Source organism: Python bivittatus, unplaced genomic scaffold (assembly GCF_059951505.1).
Source record: "Python bivittatus isolate LINGU-HERP-01145 unplaced genomic scaffold, Pbiv_v1 ctg000350_np1212, whole genome shotgun sequence".
Taxonomy (NCBI): domain Eukaryota; kingdom Metazoa; phylum Chordata; class Lepidosauria; order Squamata; family Pythonidae; genus Python; species Python bivittatus.
In genome coordinates, this window is record NW_028277074.1 from 34,107,556 (window position 1) to 34,119,803 (window position 12,248).

Sequence of the window (12,248 nt, forward strand, 5' to 3'; positions counted from 1 at the left end):
ATTCCTGAAATTTTGCTTTCTTAGCATGGTTCTAATGCCAGTAAGAGAAGAGGAGAGGAGGAAACTTCATCTTGTCCTTTTTGAAATAATGCATTTTATTTTTTGAAATCTCATATACAATTATCTTGACTTTCTGGTCATAGTAAATACTCTATCTATGAAAGAAAAAATGAACTTCAATTCATAATCTTGTTGTTGCTTATGCATTTCCCTTGTAAAGTTAAGAGAAACACTAACATCTCCTCACTCTCACTGGTCTTTTCCCATTCTTTATTCCACTATCTTTAGAACAAATAATTCAAATAATAGAGATAAAGAAGTTGGAGGCCACACTACAAAAAGCAGAAACAGAAGAGACTGATTTTGATGTTAAACATGCTGCTATAGCAACCAAGCTGAAACAATAGTTTTGTGTTTGTGATATTACAATTGGTCCTGTGTTTTCTGGAATCTTTGTTAGTCAGGGATAATTAAGTATCACTGACAAAACAGTTCCATAAAATTAAGCATGTTGAGCAATGTATAAAATATGGAGAGCTTCAACATACCTGAAGTACCTATATATTGGTACGATAGCATTGTGCCTTACCATAACTGCCAGTAGACAAAGCAAAAACTAGTGATAAGATCATATTAGGGTTTCCCCAGACTCAAACATACCTTCACTGCTTAATAATATCGTATAGGTTAAAATAAGTTGAGTCCTGGTAAATAGAAGGATGTGTTCTTGCTTCCCCAAGCATCAGTTACGCAGCATGAGTTGGAAATTAATTTGAAATGCTGGGATACTTTTCAATTTTCTTCTCTTTTTAAATCTAGATTCTAAGGATGCCATCCAAGTGAGGATCAGCTTGAAAACAGCACTGGGTGATGATGCAGTGAGTAGATGATGTCAGGTTAATCTTATTTAGGATTTTTTTTTAAGTAAAATGAAAATAGATCACAGTGCAATCCTATGAAGATGGAAGATAATCCTTGGCTTTAGGCAAGCAGTAAGGTTGTGATAGGGAAAAAGGGAGGAGCCATGGAAACAGAAACAGAAACAGAAAAAGAGTGGAGAATGTCTTAAGTATCTGTGAAAAATTGTTTATTGTGTAAAAGGCCAATGCAATTGGAAATCCCTTTGACAAGTTTTGGGCTTTCATACAACACACTATTTTTAGCTGACATTTGAGATTTTCTGTCCTTTTTTGTTTATCATAGGCAAAGGCATCTAAATTGATGCTATACAATCTAGACATCATCACTTCTTTTTTTAACTTGTTTTTAACTCAAATCCCTATCAGCTTTGATCATCTTCTTTGCACACATTCATCGGTTGCAGAGGGCAAATGATTCATCCAAATATAGCAGAAGTATGCTTAAAGACATTGAAATCACAGTTCTGTGGCAGCTGGGGTTTCTATTGTACTGTATGTAGCTGGACTGGAAAAAAATGTTACTACTTGTATTACGCATGCTAGATGGACTAAATTAAGATAAGGCCAAAGTTTAATAATAAATAAACTTCAAAAAAGTTTAACATCCGTTATTTTCAGTGACATGGGTGAATACAAGAGAAACTATTAAAGGAAGAAAGAAAACTCAGATTATGCTGGTTTAGAATGACTAAATATACCACTATTTCATGCAATTAAGAAATTGCTTAATAAGGACACAAATTAACTAAATCAGCTGAAACTTGTCAAAAAGTGGATAGCCTCATCACAATGTAAATTATTTAAAAGCATTATATACCACAGGTACAGTTTCATATTCTATTATAATTAATTTGTTCTCCAGAGAATTTAAAATTGAAGTATATGAAAAGAAATAATGCAAAAATGTGTATAAAAACAATATGCAGCAAGGAATGAACAGTGGAAGCAATGGAGTGAATCATTTCTGCTCTATTTCCTTTTTCTATATTGGGATCTCACAAGCTGGATACAGCCCAAAAAATAACTTGCTTTGAATGTATAAATGTTAATAATAAACTATAGCTCCAGGACCTTACCTCTAGAATTAATCTTAGTTTCCAGTCCCAGAAACAAGTACAAATTCTGATCTAATCCCATATTAAATCAGAGTAGTTATCTTGAGGTCCTAGGACCATTTATAGTCTGCAAGGCCCCTTGGGGGGACCCTGCAGAGTCTCTTCTACCTTTACTTCTGAAAAGTTGCCTTTATTTGGATAGGAAACAAGTCAAAACTGCTATATAACATTAAAATTAATTTAATATAATTTTAAAAAAACATAAAAGAGTCTTAGGGCTGGAAGGGACCCGGGGGGGGGGGGGGGCAGTCTTGCAATCTAAATCCCTGGTCAGGGAAGAAATCTTCATACCATCCCAGATAAATGGCTGTTCAGCCTTTGTTTGGAAATCTCCAGTGATGGAATACTCATGACTCCAGGAGGCAGGCTGTTCCACAGTTCTTACTGTCAGGAAATTCCTCCTTACGTCAAGTTTGGATCGCCATCTTAAAAATATCCACCCACTGATTGATTGATTGATTGATTGATTGATTGATTGATATTGTCCTACCCTCAGAAACACTGGAGAACAACTCTGGACAATTCTGCCCCATCTTCTACAGCATAGTCCTTCAGATATTTCAAGACAGCTATTATGTCAGCCAACAGGCTTCTCTTTTCTAAGTTAAATGTGCTAATGCCCTCAATCATTCTTCATAAGTTTTTTATTTGCGGGGTTCTTATCATCTGCTTGCTCTCTGATCATGCTCCAGTTTCTCAATGTCTGCCTTAAAATACAGTGCCCAGAACTGGACATAATATTCTATGTGTGGTCTGACTGACATAGAAGGAAACAATTACTTTTCTTAATATTGACACTATGCTTCAGCTGATCCACCTTAAAATTACATTTACACGACATATTGGCTCATAATCAGTTTATGATTCAACAAGATACTCATGTTGGCATGTGTTTCTGCCCAGTATGGTCTCCGCAGACCTATACTGATATTTTTGATTTTTCCTACCCAAATGAATGACTTTGCATTTGCCCTGTTGCAATTTCTCTTGTTGGTTTTTATACATGATCCCAGCCTGAACCTTGATTTTGTCTTCTAAGACGTTTGCTTCCTTCCCTATCTTTGTGTCATCCATAAATGTGATAAGCATATTTTATAACCCTCATCCAATTTATAAACATGTTGAATGGAGCCCTACAGTATGTCATCAGTACTTTGTTCCAGCATGATGTGGAGCCAATGATATACACTGTGTTCACTCCATATTTTACCATCTTTTCTACTAGGATGTTATGGGAGATGTTAAGATCAAATACCTCAGTTGATAGGGAAGTGGTGGGTAACAATCCCTGCTGAATATTGGCTGAAGTGGGATGGGGGATCCTTGGTGGTGGGTTGGCTTCTGTTCTTCTTCAGCTAATTTTTGACACAGGAAACTTTTTCTCATTAATGGTAATAACTTCATTCACTTGCATTGGAGGAAGGGGAAAGGGGGAATCCCTGTGACCACAGAATAGCTTGAAGGCTGACTCTATATTGCTGACTTTATATTTGTAGAGATCCTAACATTGCATCTGAATTCAATTACCTGTTCAGTTACATAGATAAAATCATGTATACAGAGATGTTCCCAGTAAGGTGTAGGTAATTTGTTTGAAAAGTACTTCCAAGGGACCTTTTATCTAAAGATGCAACTGCCCGTCTAATTGTCACTTTGAATTTACAGTACAAATGGGACGAGAGTGAAATGTATTTATTCAAATCAACAATCGCCTATGCTATGCAGAAGTACTTTTTAGACATCAAGAATCAAACCGTACTATTTCAGTAAGTGTCTTCCTCCTTTTATCTTTGAAGAGGATTTTTTTATAGTATATACGTGACATTGGTATCTGCAGGTGGGGATCAAACAAGGCAAGATAACAGCAATGGCAGCACAATCAAAGCCCCGCCCCTTTATGGATGTGCAACATTGGTGCAAATCCAAAAGGGGAAAGGCTTCAATTGCACTGCCGTGACCTTCCTCTTGCCTTTCTTCTCTTGCAGAGACCACTCATATGTGATTACTTTTAGATTTTAAAATATATATATGTACAGTATGTGTGTATTTACATTCCACTTACGTTCCACTTAATCCAGTGCAGAAACATAGTAGTTTGCAGTAACAGTCAACAATTAAAACATCCATAATATATCTTTAATAATAAAAATATCCATGGTAAAAATTAATATCATAAAAACAGATGCAATAGTTATTATCCATTACCAATAATAGCAGTAATAAAAACTAGTAATAATAAAGATGATGAAGACATACTAACCACAGAGCCCTCTGTCTTCAGCCCTATCTTAAGTAATTTCTGGAACAGTGTAATAGATGGGGTAAGCCTTAATTTTGAAGGCTTAGTTAATTATTAAGCATTATTAATTATAAAAATTCTATTCCCTGGAGCCAGGCTGCAACAGAAAAACAACATCTTCTGGCTTTTCATCCCCTTACTTAAGAGTAAAGTAGGGAACAACGAAGAGCTTGTCCTGGGATAAATGTATTGGATGGAACTTCTCTTTTTTTATGGGGAAGCATGTCTGAGATATGGGTATCCTCCTAGACACACAGCCACTGCTGGATGGGCACATGGACACTGTGACTAGCAAGGCCTTTGCCCCACTTTAACTAGTGTGCCAGTTGCAGCCCTACTTGGAGGGAGAAGATCTTGTCACTGTAACTCATACCCTCATCACTACTTTGTTGAGCTACTGCAGTGTTGTCCCTGTGGGGCTACTTTTGAAAACCATTCAAAATATACATTTGGTACAGAGTATAGCAGCTGCTTATTAGCTGGCTGAAGCTGCCAAGTTCATAAACCTGTACTGCAGGCCCTGCTAATAGGGTTGTGTATGCAATTCAAAGTGCTGGTTTTAACCTATGAACCCCTGTATAGCTTGGAACTGAGATACTTACAGGTTTGCCTTCTCTAGCTAGATACAGTCTGTCCAATACATTCATCCTAAGACAGGCTTACAGTGATTCCCCACATTTGTTAGGTCAGGGAACTAAGATCAAGTGGTTTGTTTCTCCATTATGGACTAGGTTCAATGGAACAGTCTCATCCTAGAAATTAGATTGGCCCCATCGTTGATCTGGAAGCAAGTTAAGATGGAGCCCTTCAAAGAGCTTTTTTTAGCTGATGATGCTATTTGGCTATTATGATGATTGTTTTAGATATTGTTTTAATTTTTACTATTACTTTATTGGGATTTTTTAATTGAATTGGATTGGACTGAGTTTTTGGCTTACTATATAAGTTTTATTGCATCTGTATTGTATTGTTATACAGCTAACCTGCCAAGAGTTGTTTCTGAAAGATGTCTGTATACAAGACTGATAAATACATCTAAATCAGTAAATCAGGAGCAGGGAATCTTTATCTGTGACCTATCAGATCTTCCCTCTCAGATTCTTATTAGTTGTCTTTTGCAAACAGGAGAGAAAAGAGTAAATTCTCTCCGCCCACACCACCAGCTGAGCTCTATTTTTCATACCCCTAGACTGTTTCATATGGCTCAGTTGAGCAATGGAAAAGGAGGAAAGCATGCAGAGAGAAAAAGAAAGAGGAGAAAAGTGGAAAATATTGTCAAGAAAACTGGAGTGAGAAGGTGGCAACAAGATAAGAGAGAGAAATATGTGATATAAAGATATTTGTGAGTGGAACAGTATGTTGCTTTAGCCTTTCCAATCATTTGTGTAAGGCTGCCAGAAGCAGAGACACAAGAAATTTGTTCCTGGAAGAAAAGTTCTTATTTCCTGTGTAGAGAATACTAAGCTAATTTTAGTAACTAGTTCCCATTTATTTTGACTCACATTGGATATTTCATAAAAGATTAAATATGCACTTTTGGGTTGATAGCTATTTGAGCTTCTTTCTCCACTCTTTTGCAAATATGCGCATCTATTAGTCAATGTTTGCAATGCACATATACCACTGACAAAAATAGGGATCACTTTGTTAGCATATAATTTGTATCTAAAATTAACACAGATGGTTTTAAGCCTGAATATTTCTAATCAATACAATTTTCTCCCCTACCAGAACAGACGATGTTCATGTGAGTGATGTGACACAGAGGATCTCCTTTTATTTTACAGTCAGCATGCCAAACAATGTCTCAGATTTGGTTCCTAAATCTGAAGTGGAAGATGCAATCAGGTGAAATTTTGGACTGAAAACAAATCAACTGGGGCAGAGTGATATGTGCTTGGATGGGAGATCTCCAGGGAATACTAGGGCTATAAGTTTAAGATTGAGAAGTCAGAACACTTCCCAGAAGAATCATGGTAGTAAATCACTTCTGTGTTATTTTCAAGAAAACTGCATGGATGTATTAATGAAGTCACCAGGAGCTGTATTCAGTCCAAAAAAAGAGTTAGTTTTTTTTCTTAAATGCAGGAAAATAGAGTGCAAAGATTGTATGAGTAAGTGGATAAATTGGCACATAAGCAACATTAAATTATCATGCTTTGTATGAATAACCAGGTTCAGACATGAAAAAAACCTGGTAATATTGATGTTGATAAGTTGATCAACATCACTGGAACAATAAAAGGATAATAAAACCCCAGAAATTGATAATCAGTTCATATAGCACATACAGAGTATGAAATTTTTGGGGGGTGAAATAAGAGTGAGAAAGTCAACAAAAATAGCCCATTTCCAATTTCAAGTCATGTATATAATAATCATCATCTTAAATCTTTATTATGGTCATAGAACATCAGCATTCAGTCTAATGACATTAAATGTTAATACTAAGATTAAATCTAACAATTTTCTACTACATATCAACACCTCACCCCCAAATTCAATACAGCTTGCATCAAAGTAAGCTGACAAAGTATTGAAGTGTTAGACTGCGATCACATAAAACTTATGTGAAATAAATTATAATGAATGCAACATAAGGCTGGAAAACAAAAACTGAATTACAAGGCAAATCAAATAAGAAAATGTGTCTTTGATTGCTTTAAAAAAGTTTAAAAGTCTAGAAACATTTAAGTGTACTACAGGGAAGATGAAAATTGTCAATGGGGCTTCCAAAAATAGTGAATGTATAACTTTATACTTACTGATAAAATGGAAAAAGCCAAACTAAATAGCAGAAAATCTGAGACATAAATAAAATGGAAGGCAGGCAGGCAGGCAGGCAGGGCAAGCACTCAATACTTGTTAACACATATCACAGCAGGCTCGCTTTACAATTTCAGTAAACACTTTAGTAGAATGCCTGGAAACGTTTTAAAGAAAAATTTCCACTCCATTTGCAGACTGTCTCGGGGACGTATCAATGAAGCTTTCAAACTGAATGATCAAACTTTGGAATTTATTGACATCTTACCAACATTGGCACCACCTTATGAATCACCCATCACTGTGTGGCTTGTAGTATTTGGAGTTGTGATTGGTATTGTAGTGATTGGAATCGTCACCTTGATCATTATTGGACAGAAAGATCGAAAAAAGTAAGTGGCATTTATGGATACTGTACACTTAAATCGATAAAGGTTCATTTTGTACAATAGAAGAGATGGAAATATAACAAAACATAGTTTTGATCTGGCCCGTCTTCAGTTCATATGTATCACCAGTGCTTCTAACCAATACCTACTATATCTCAGTTGTTTCTCAAGGCTGATATTAAGTAGAACTTTACTAGAAAAGCAGTATGTTTTCTGTGCAAATGCTGATAGTTTTTTAATAGTTAAATACTAGTCAATTTATTATTTTTATGTGCAGGAAAAAACGGACAGCACAAACTGAGGCCATTGAAACTGCTGTTAATGAGGAATGTGGAGAAAGCAATTCAGCATTTCAACAGGATGAAGCTGCCTTAACAACTTTATAAAAGCCAACCAAGTAAATTGGTGTGCCCTATGGATCTCTGCATGTTTGCGGCCAACAATCTGACATTGAAGGGACACATTAATACAGATAATGCTAAAAATAAAGGATCTGTAAAGCAGAAATAGATTTGTGGAGCACTGCTGAATTCATTTAACTCATTACCTTATTGCATAGAATTCAACCTGAATTCCTCCATGGCCTCCAGTTAATCTTTCCCAATTTTTTTTTTTTTAATAAAGCAGTTGTGTGTTGTCATCTCTGGATCAAAACTGTGTACTTGTCTTCCCCCCCCCCAAGACTACTATGCCTTTTGTCTGATTATAATCACACACCTCCATACAAAGTTGCTATTTGCCTCATCAGACATAATATAGAGGTGTCACTTATAAAAACACATATGGTAAAAAAAAATCCTTGAAACAGTCTTCAAGCTTCTCAGTTCACAGAATCATACAGCTGAAAGAGATCTCAGAGATTATCTAGTCAAATCCCTGTTCAATGCATCTAGGGCAGCTTTGATAGATGACCATCTAGTTGAAGAAGATTGTCAGTGAAGGAGCACTCACCACTTCATGTGGCAGTCTGTTTCATTGGCTGAATGCTTGTTCTATCAGGAAATTCCTCTTCATGTATAGTCTGAACTTACTTCCATGTAGGTTCCATTGGTTCTGATCATGCCCTCTGGGGCAATAGATAGGTCATGATCTTCTTTATGTGACAACTTTTTCAGATATTCGAAAATTACTACCATATCTCCCCTCAGTCAACTTTCTTTAGGCCAAACACACCAAATCCTTCAACCATTCCTCATAGGGCTTGTCTTCCAGACCCTTCACCATCTTGGCAGCTGTTCTCTGAACTCATTTCAATTTGTCACTGTCCTTTTTGAACTGTGGTGCCCAGAGATGGACACAATATTCCAAGTGGGGTCTGACCAAGGCCAGGTATTGTGGAACAACTTCCCCTATGCTCCAACTAATATACCTCAAAGTAGAATTTGCCTTTTTTAGCAGCTCCTTCACACTGCTGGCTCATGCTCAGCTGGGCCAGTCTGTTTTCACATGTATTACTGTAAGAGCCAGATCTTCCCCGTCTTATATTTGTGCCTTTCATTTTTCCTACCCATTTGCCAAACTTCATGTGTTTCCCTGTTAAATTCCATTTTATTCACTTCAGCCCGCTGCTCAAGCCTGTCTAGAACCTTTTGGAGTTTTTCTGTAAACTAACAATCCTTCCCAGGTTTGCATTATTACTATTATGTTGTCTACTGTAAGTTCTTGCTTTCAACTTCGCTGTTGTATTCTTACTAAAAGCTGATGCTAAAAAGATATTCCTTTTTCCCACCCAGATATTAATATTGTGTAAGTAAACTTTAAGCACCCCTAAAAAAAAATCTGACACCAACTGCATAAACTTTGGAACCCTGTTTTGTAGTTCACTTTATTTCCCAATTATAAGATTTTTCTTTTGTTATATATTCTTTGCTGAAGACATAATTGAAAGGAATAATAGCAAAGTATTTTATTAACACATGGGATAAAAAATACTCCCCCCCCCCCCGATTTCTAAAAGTTTCAGGATTATACTTAAATGAACAAACAAACCAGAACAAACATGCAAAAAAAAAAAAAGTTAATTATGTTGACTAAAAGAAATTCCATAATTCACATGTGGGAAATAAATGTGTTAGACAACTCAGATAAAAAAAAATGGTGCAATTGTTCCTGATGAAGCGTTTGAGAATTCAAAAGTTTTCAGATTATTGTGACTTGAGTTGGTCTAATAAATGATGATGTTGCACTGATATAGATTACAGAAAATTTATAACCCAACAATTTCAAGGGCTGCTTCAAAACTGTATAATAGGGATGATATCAGTAGTAGTTTGATACCCGCTGTGACTAAACCTCTTTCTTCACTGCTTTCTGCTGTCCAGTGGAGACTTTCCTGCCTCCTTCAGTACCACTATTCATGCTTAATCTGAAAACAAAACAAAAACATACCTAATTTAAATACAAAATCTTTAAAAAGCAAATAACATTTCAGTGTGCAATGTGCAAAACAATATTTCAGCTGTTTTACTGCTTACATCCCCTGTAATGTAGGGGATGTAATCTACATTACAGAGGATGTAATCTGTTTTTCAAGCAGATGGCCCTAGAATAAGCGTTCTTGAGAACAAAAAGAGGAGAAAGGAAGCACCATTTAAGATGAACTCGTTTCCCAGGTTTGTCACTTTTCCTGTGTGCTTCCAGGAGTGAAAGCAGATGGTGAAAGGTGGGTCGTTTTTCTGGCAGCTGCATAAAAAAGAGAATTCAGTAAGATCAGAACTTGTCATTTTTATATTATTTTACTGTATGCAGGATGTTTTCCAATACATTGTTCCACAAGTAGGATTTATAGAAATATAAAATGAAATATAAGTTATATAAATATATTAGAAATGGGTAGAAAAGGCCTTTTAAAGTTCTCCACCAAAGAATGTGGATGGATAATTCCTACCCTAAACCCCAAATGGACCAACGCACCTACCTCATGCCAGCAGCTGTGCATTATTCGATAGATTGCTGTAGAAGCCAATTTTGGGCGATAAAGCCGATAACCACGACCTATCTTTTCAGCCACTTGTATATTATCATATCGACCATAGGGCTCCTTCCCCAAAGTGAAGACTTCCCACATTAAAATTCCTGCAGATGTATCCACAATGGGGAAAAACACAAAAACAAAGGCTCTTTTATATGTTATAGAAGTTTTCTAAAATTATACATTGTTTCATTCTATCCATTTCCTTAAAAACAATCTTCCTATCCTGCTTTCATGTATGCCACCAAAATATAGTATAACAGGGATGTGCAATAAGTGTTGATCTGGAAATGGAACAGAACATCTCAAACCACTTCAGGTTCTGAGGATTTGTTTCATGAAACTGTTGAACTATCCCTGGAATGGCAGGGGGGAAGAGGACATTTGGCATGATCCAGAGTGAAACAGAATCTTCCAGAGTTCTCAAGAATATCTATTCCTGGACTGAGACATTTTCCACATTCCTATAGTATAAACTTTATGGCCAAAGATCCGCCAATGAAATTGAAACCTTAGAACCTTAGAAACTGGATAACTTTCTAGGTATTTATGGAGATTGATCTGGTAGTAATAGGAGAATATTCTCAATCAACCTACTGAGCCAATTTTAAATTTGTGTCAAAGGCCATAAAGAATAGGCAGGGGCTTGAATACATGTACAGTGTAAATATTTCAATCTCCTTCAATCTACCAAGATGTTACTTTGGCTTTAGAGCAGGTAACTTGTAAAGGAGGTCTTACAGTGACGTGATGGATATACTTTACAAGGATTTGAGGTTTGTTAAAATTGGACTGGGACTAGCTTGCTTCCCACTACCATCCCTATCATTATTTGGGGGTAGTGGAGAAGTATGGGGGAATGTACCGTTGTCATTTACCAATTTTGCCAAATTCAGTAGTGCAATCTCAGGTGACTGGGTTACACGCAACTGCATAAAACTTCTGAGATGCCTGTCCTGCTTTAGCAGAGAGAGAGCTTTGTATGGGCAGGAGAATTCACAATTTTGTGAAATAGTCAAAATGGACAGGTATGGCCCACAAAAATCAAAGACTGATATAAAGTACACTTGTCTCTAGAAATTGTTCGATCTAGATGCATCTTAGCAATTTATAATTTTTAGAACTGCTATATTTTTAATGGTTTATACTATTACAACAGCCTATGTATGCTAGTTTTCCATTCATCTGGTGAAACATTTTATTTGTTTTACCAGTGAAAAAGCACCTAGCCTTTATTTAGGGCAATCTTCCCCATTTTCCTCCTGCTGTGTTGTACTACAGTTACCAACTTCCTCCTTCCAAGTGGCCCTTAGATGTAACTGGGAGCAATAATCTCTAAGAATATCAGCTTGGCAAGTCTGATGGGATAACAGCACGTCGGAAAGAGATCAAAAGAGAAAAAAGAGCCTCTCCCATCCTACTGAGATAAACTTCAGGAATATTAACAAAGGACCAAGAAGACTTCTGCTATAGGATTACTTTCCCTCTCAGCCCAGAGGTTAGTTCATGCCTCTCTTCTTCTTATAATAATGGAGACATATTTTTTCATGTACCTGCAAGGATGTTTCAGCTAAAATCCAGAATAGACGCAGCTATGTAAGAAGGTGATTGCTTTGGAGGTGCAATTCTGGCAAGATAGTAGTCTATTCTATTTCCTAGAACTTTGGCCAGAACCAACAATTGTACTATATAATATTCTCTGTGATCTTTCACAGAGTGAAAGACATCTTTTAAAAAATTAGCGTATTTATCGGCCTATAACACACACAGGTGTATAATTTTAAGAAG

General features: G+C 36.4%; 2 protein-coding genes across 6 annotated transcripts in view; one reads left to right on the plus strand and one right to left on the minus strand.

Annotated features, from left to right (window-relative positions):
* ACE2 (angiotensin converting enzyme 2) overlaps nt 1-8,000 on the plus strand; it is a 38,188-nt gene extending 30,188 nt beyond the window's left edge. Inside the window, exons 14-18 of the mRNA XM_007431880.4 lie at nt 820-878; nt 3,701-3,801; nt 6,066-6,182; nt 7,298-7,492; nt 7,767-8,000. Coding sequence (XP_007431942.2) covers nt 820-878; nt 3,701-3,801; nt 6,066-6,182; nt 7,298-7,492; nt 7,767-7,875 — 581 coding nt within the window. The 3' untranslated portion in view covers nt 7,876-8,000. The remainder of the gene's footprint in view (nt 1-819; nt 879-3,700; nt 3,802-6,065; nt 6,183-7,297; nt 7,493-7,766) is intronic.
* A 594-nt stretch (nt 8,001-8,594) lies between these two features.
* The window catches only part of BMX (BMX non-receptor tyrosine kinase), a 28,624-nt gene continuing 24,970 nt past the window's right edge, over nt 8,595-12,248 (minus strand). For all 5 annotated transcript variants that reach the window (XM_025168976.2, XM_088144911.1, XM_088144912.1 and 2 more), the window contains 3 exons: nt 10,407-10,564; nt 10,077-10,171; nt 8,595-9,854 (listed from right to left, as the gene is read on the minus strand). In XM_025168976.2, coding sequence (XP_025024744.1) covers nt 9,854; nt 10,077-10,171; nt 10,407-10,564 — 254 coding nt within the window. In that variant the 3' untranslated portion in view covers nt 8,595-9,853. The remainder of the gene's footprint in view (nt 9,855-10,076; nt 10,172-10,406; nt 10,565-12,248) is intronic.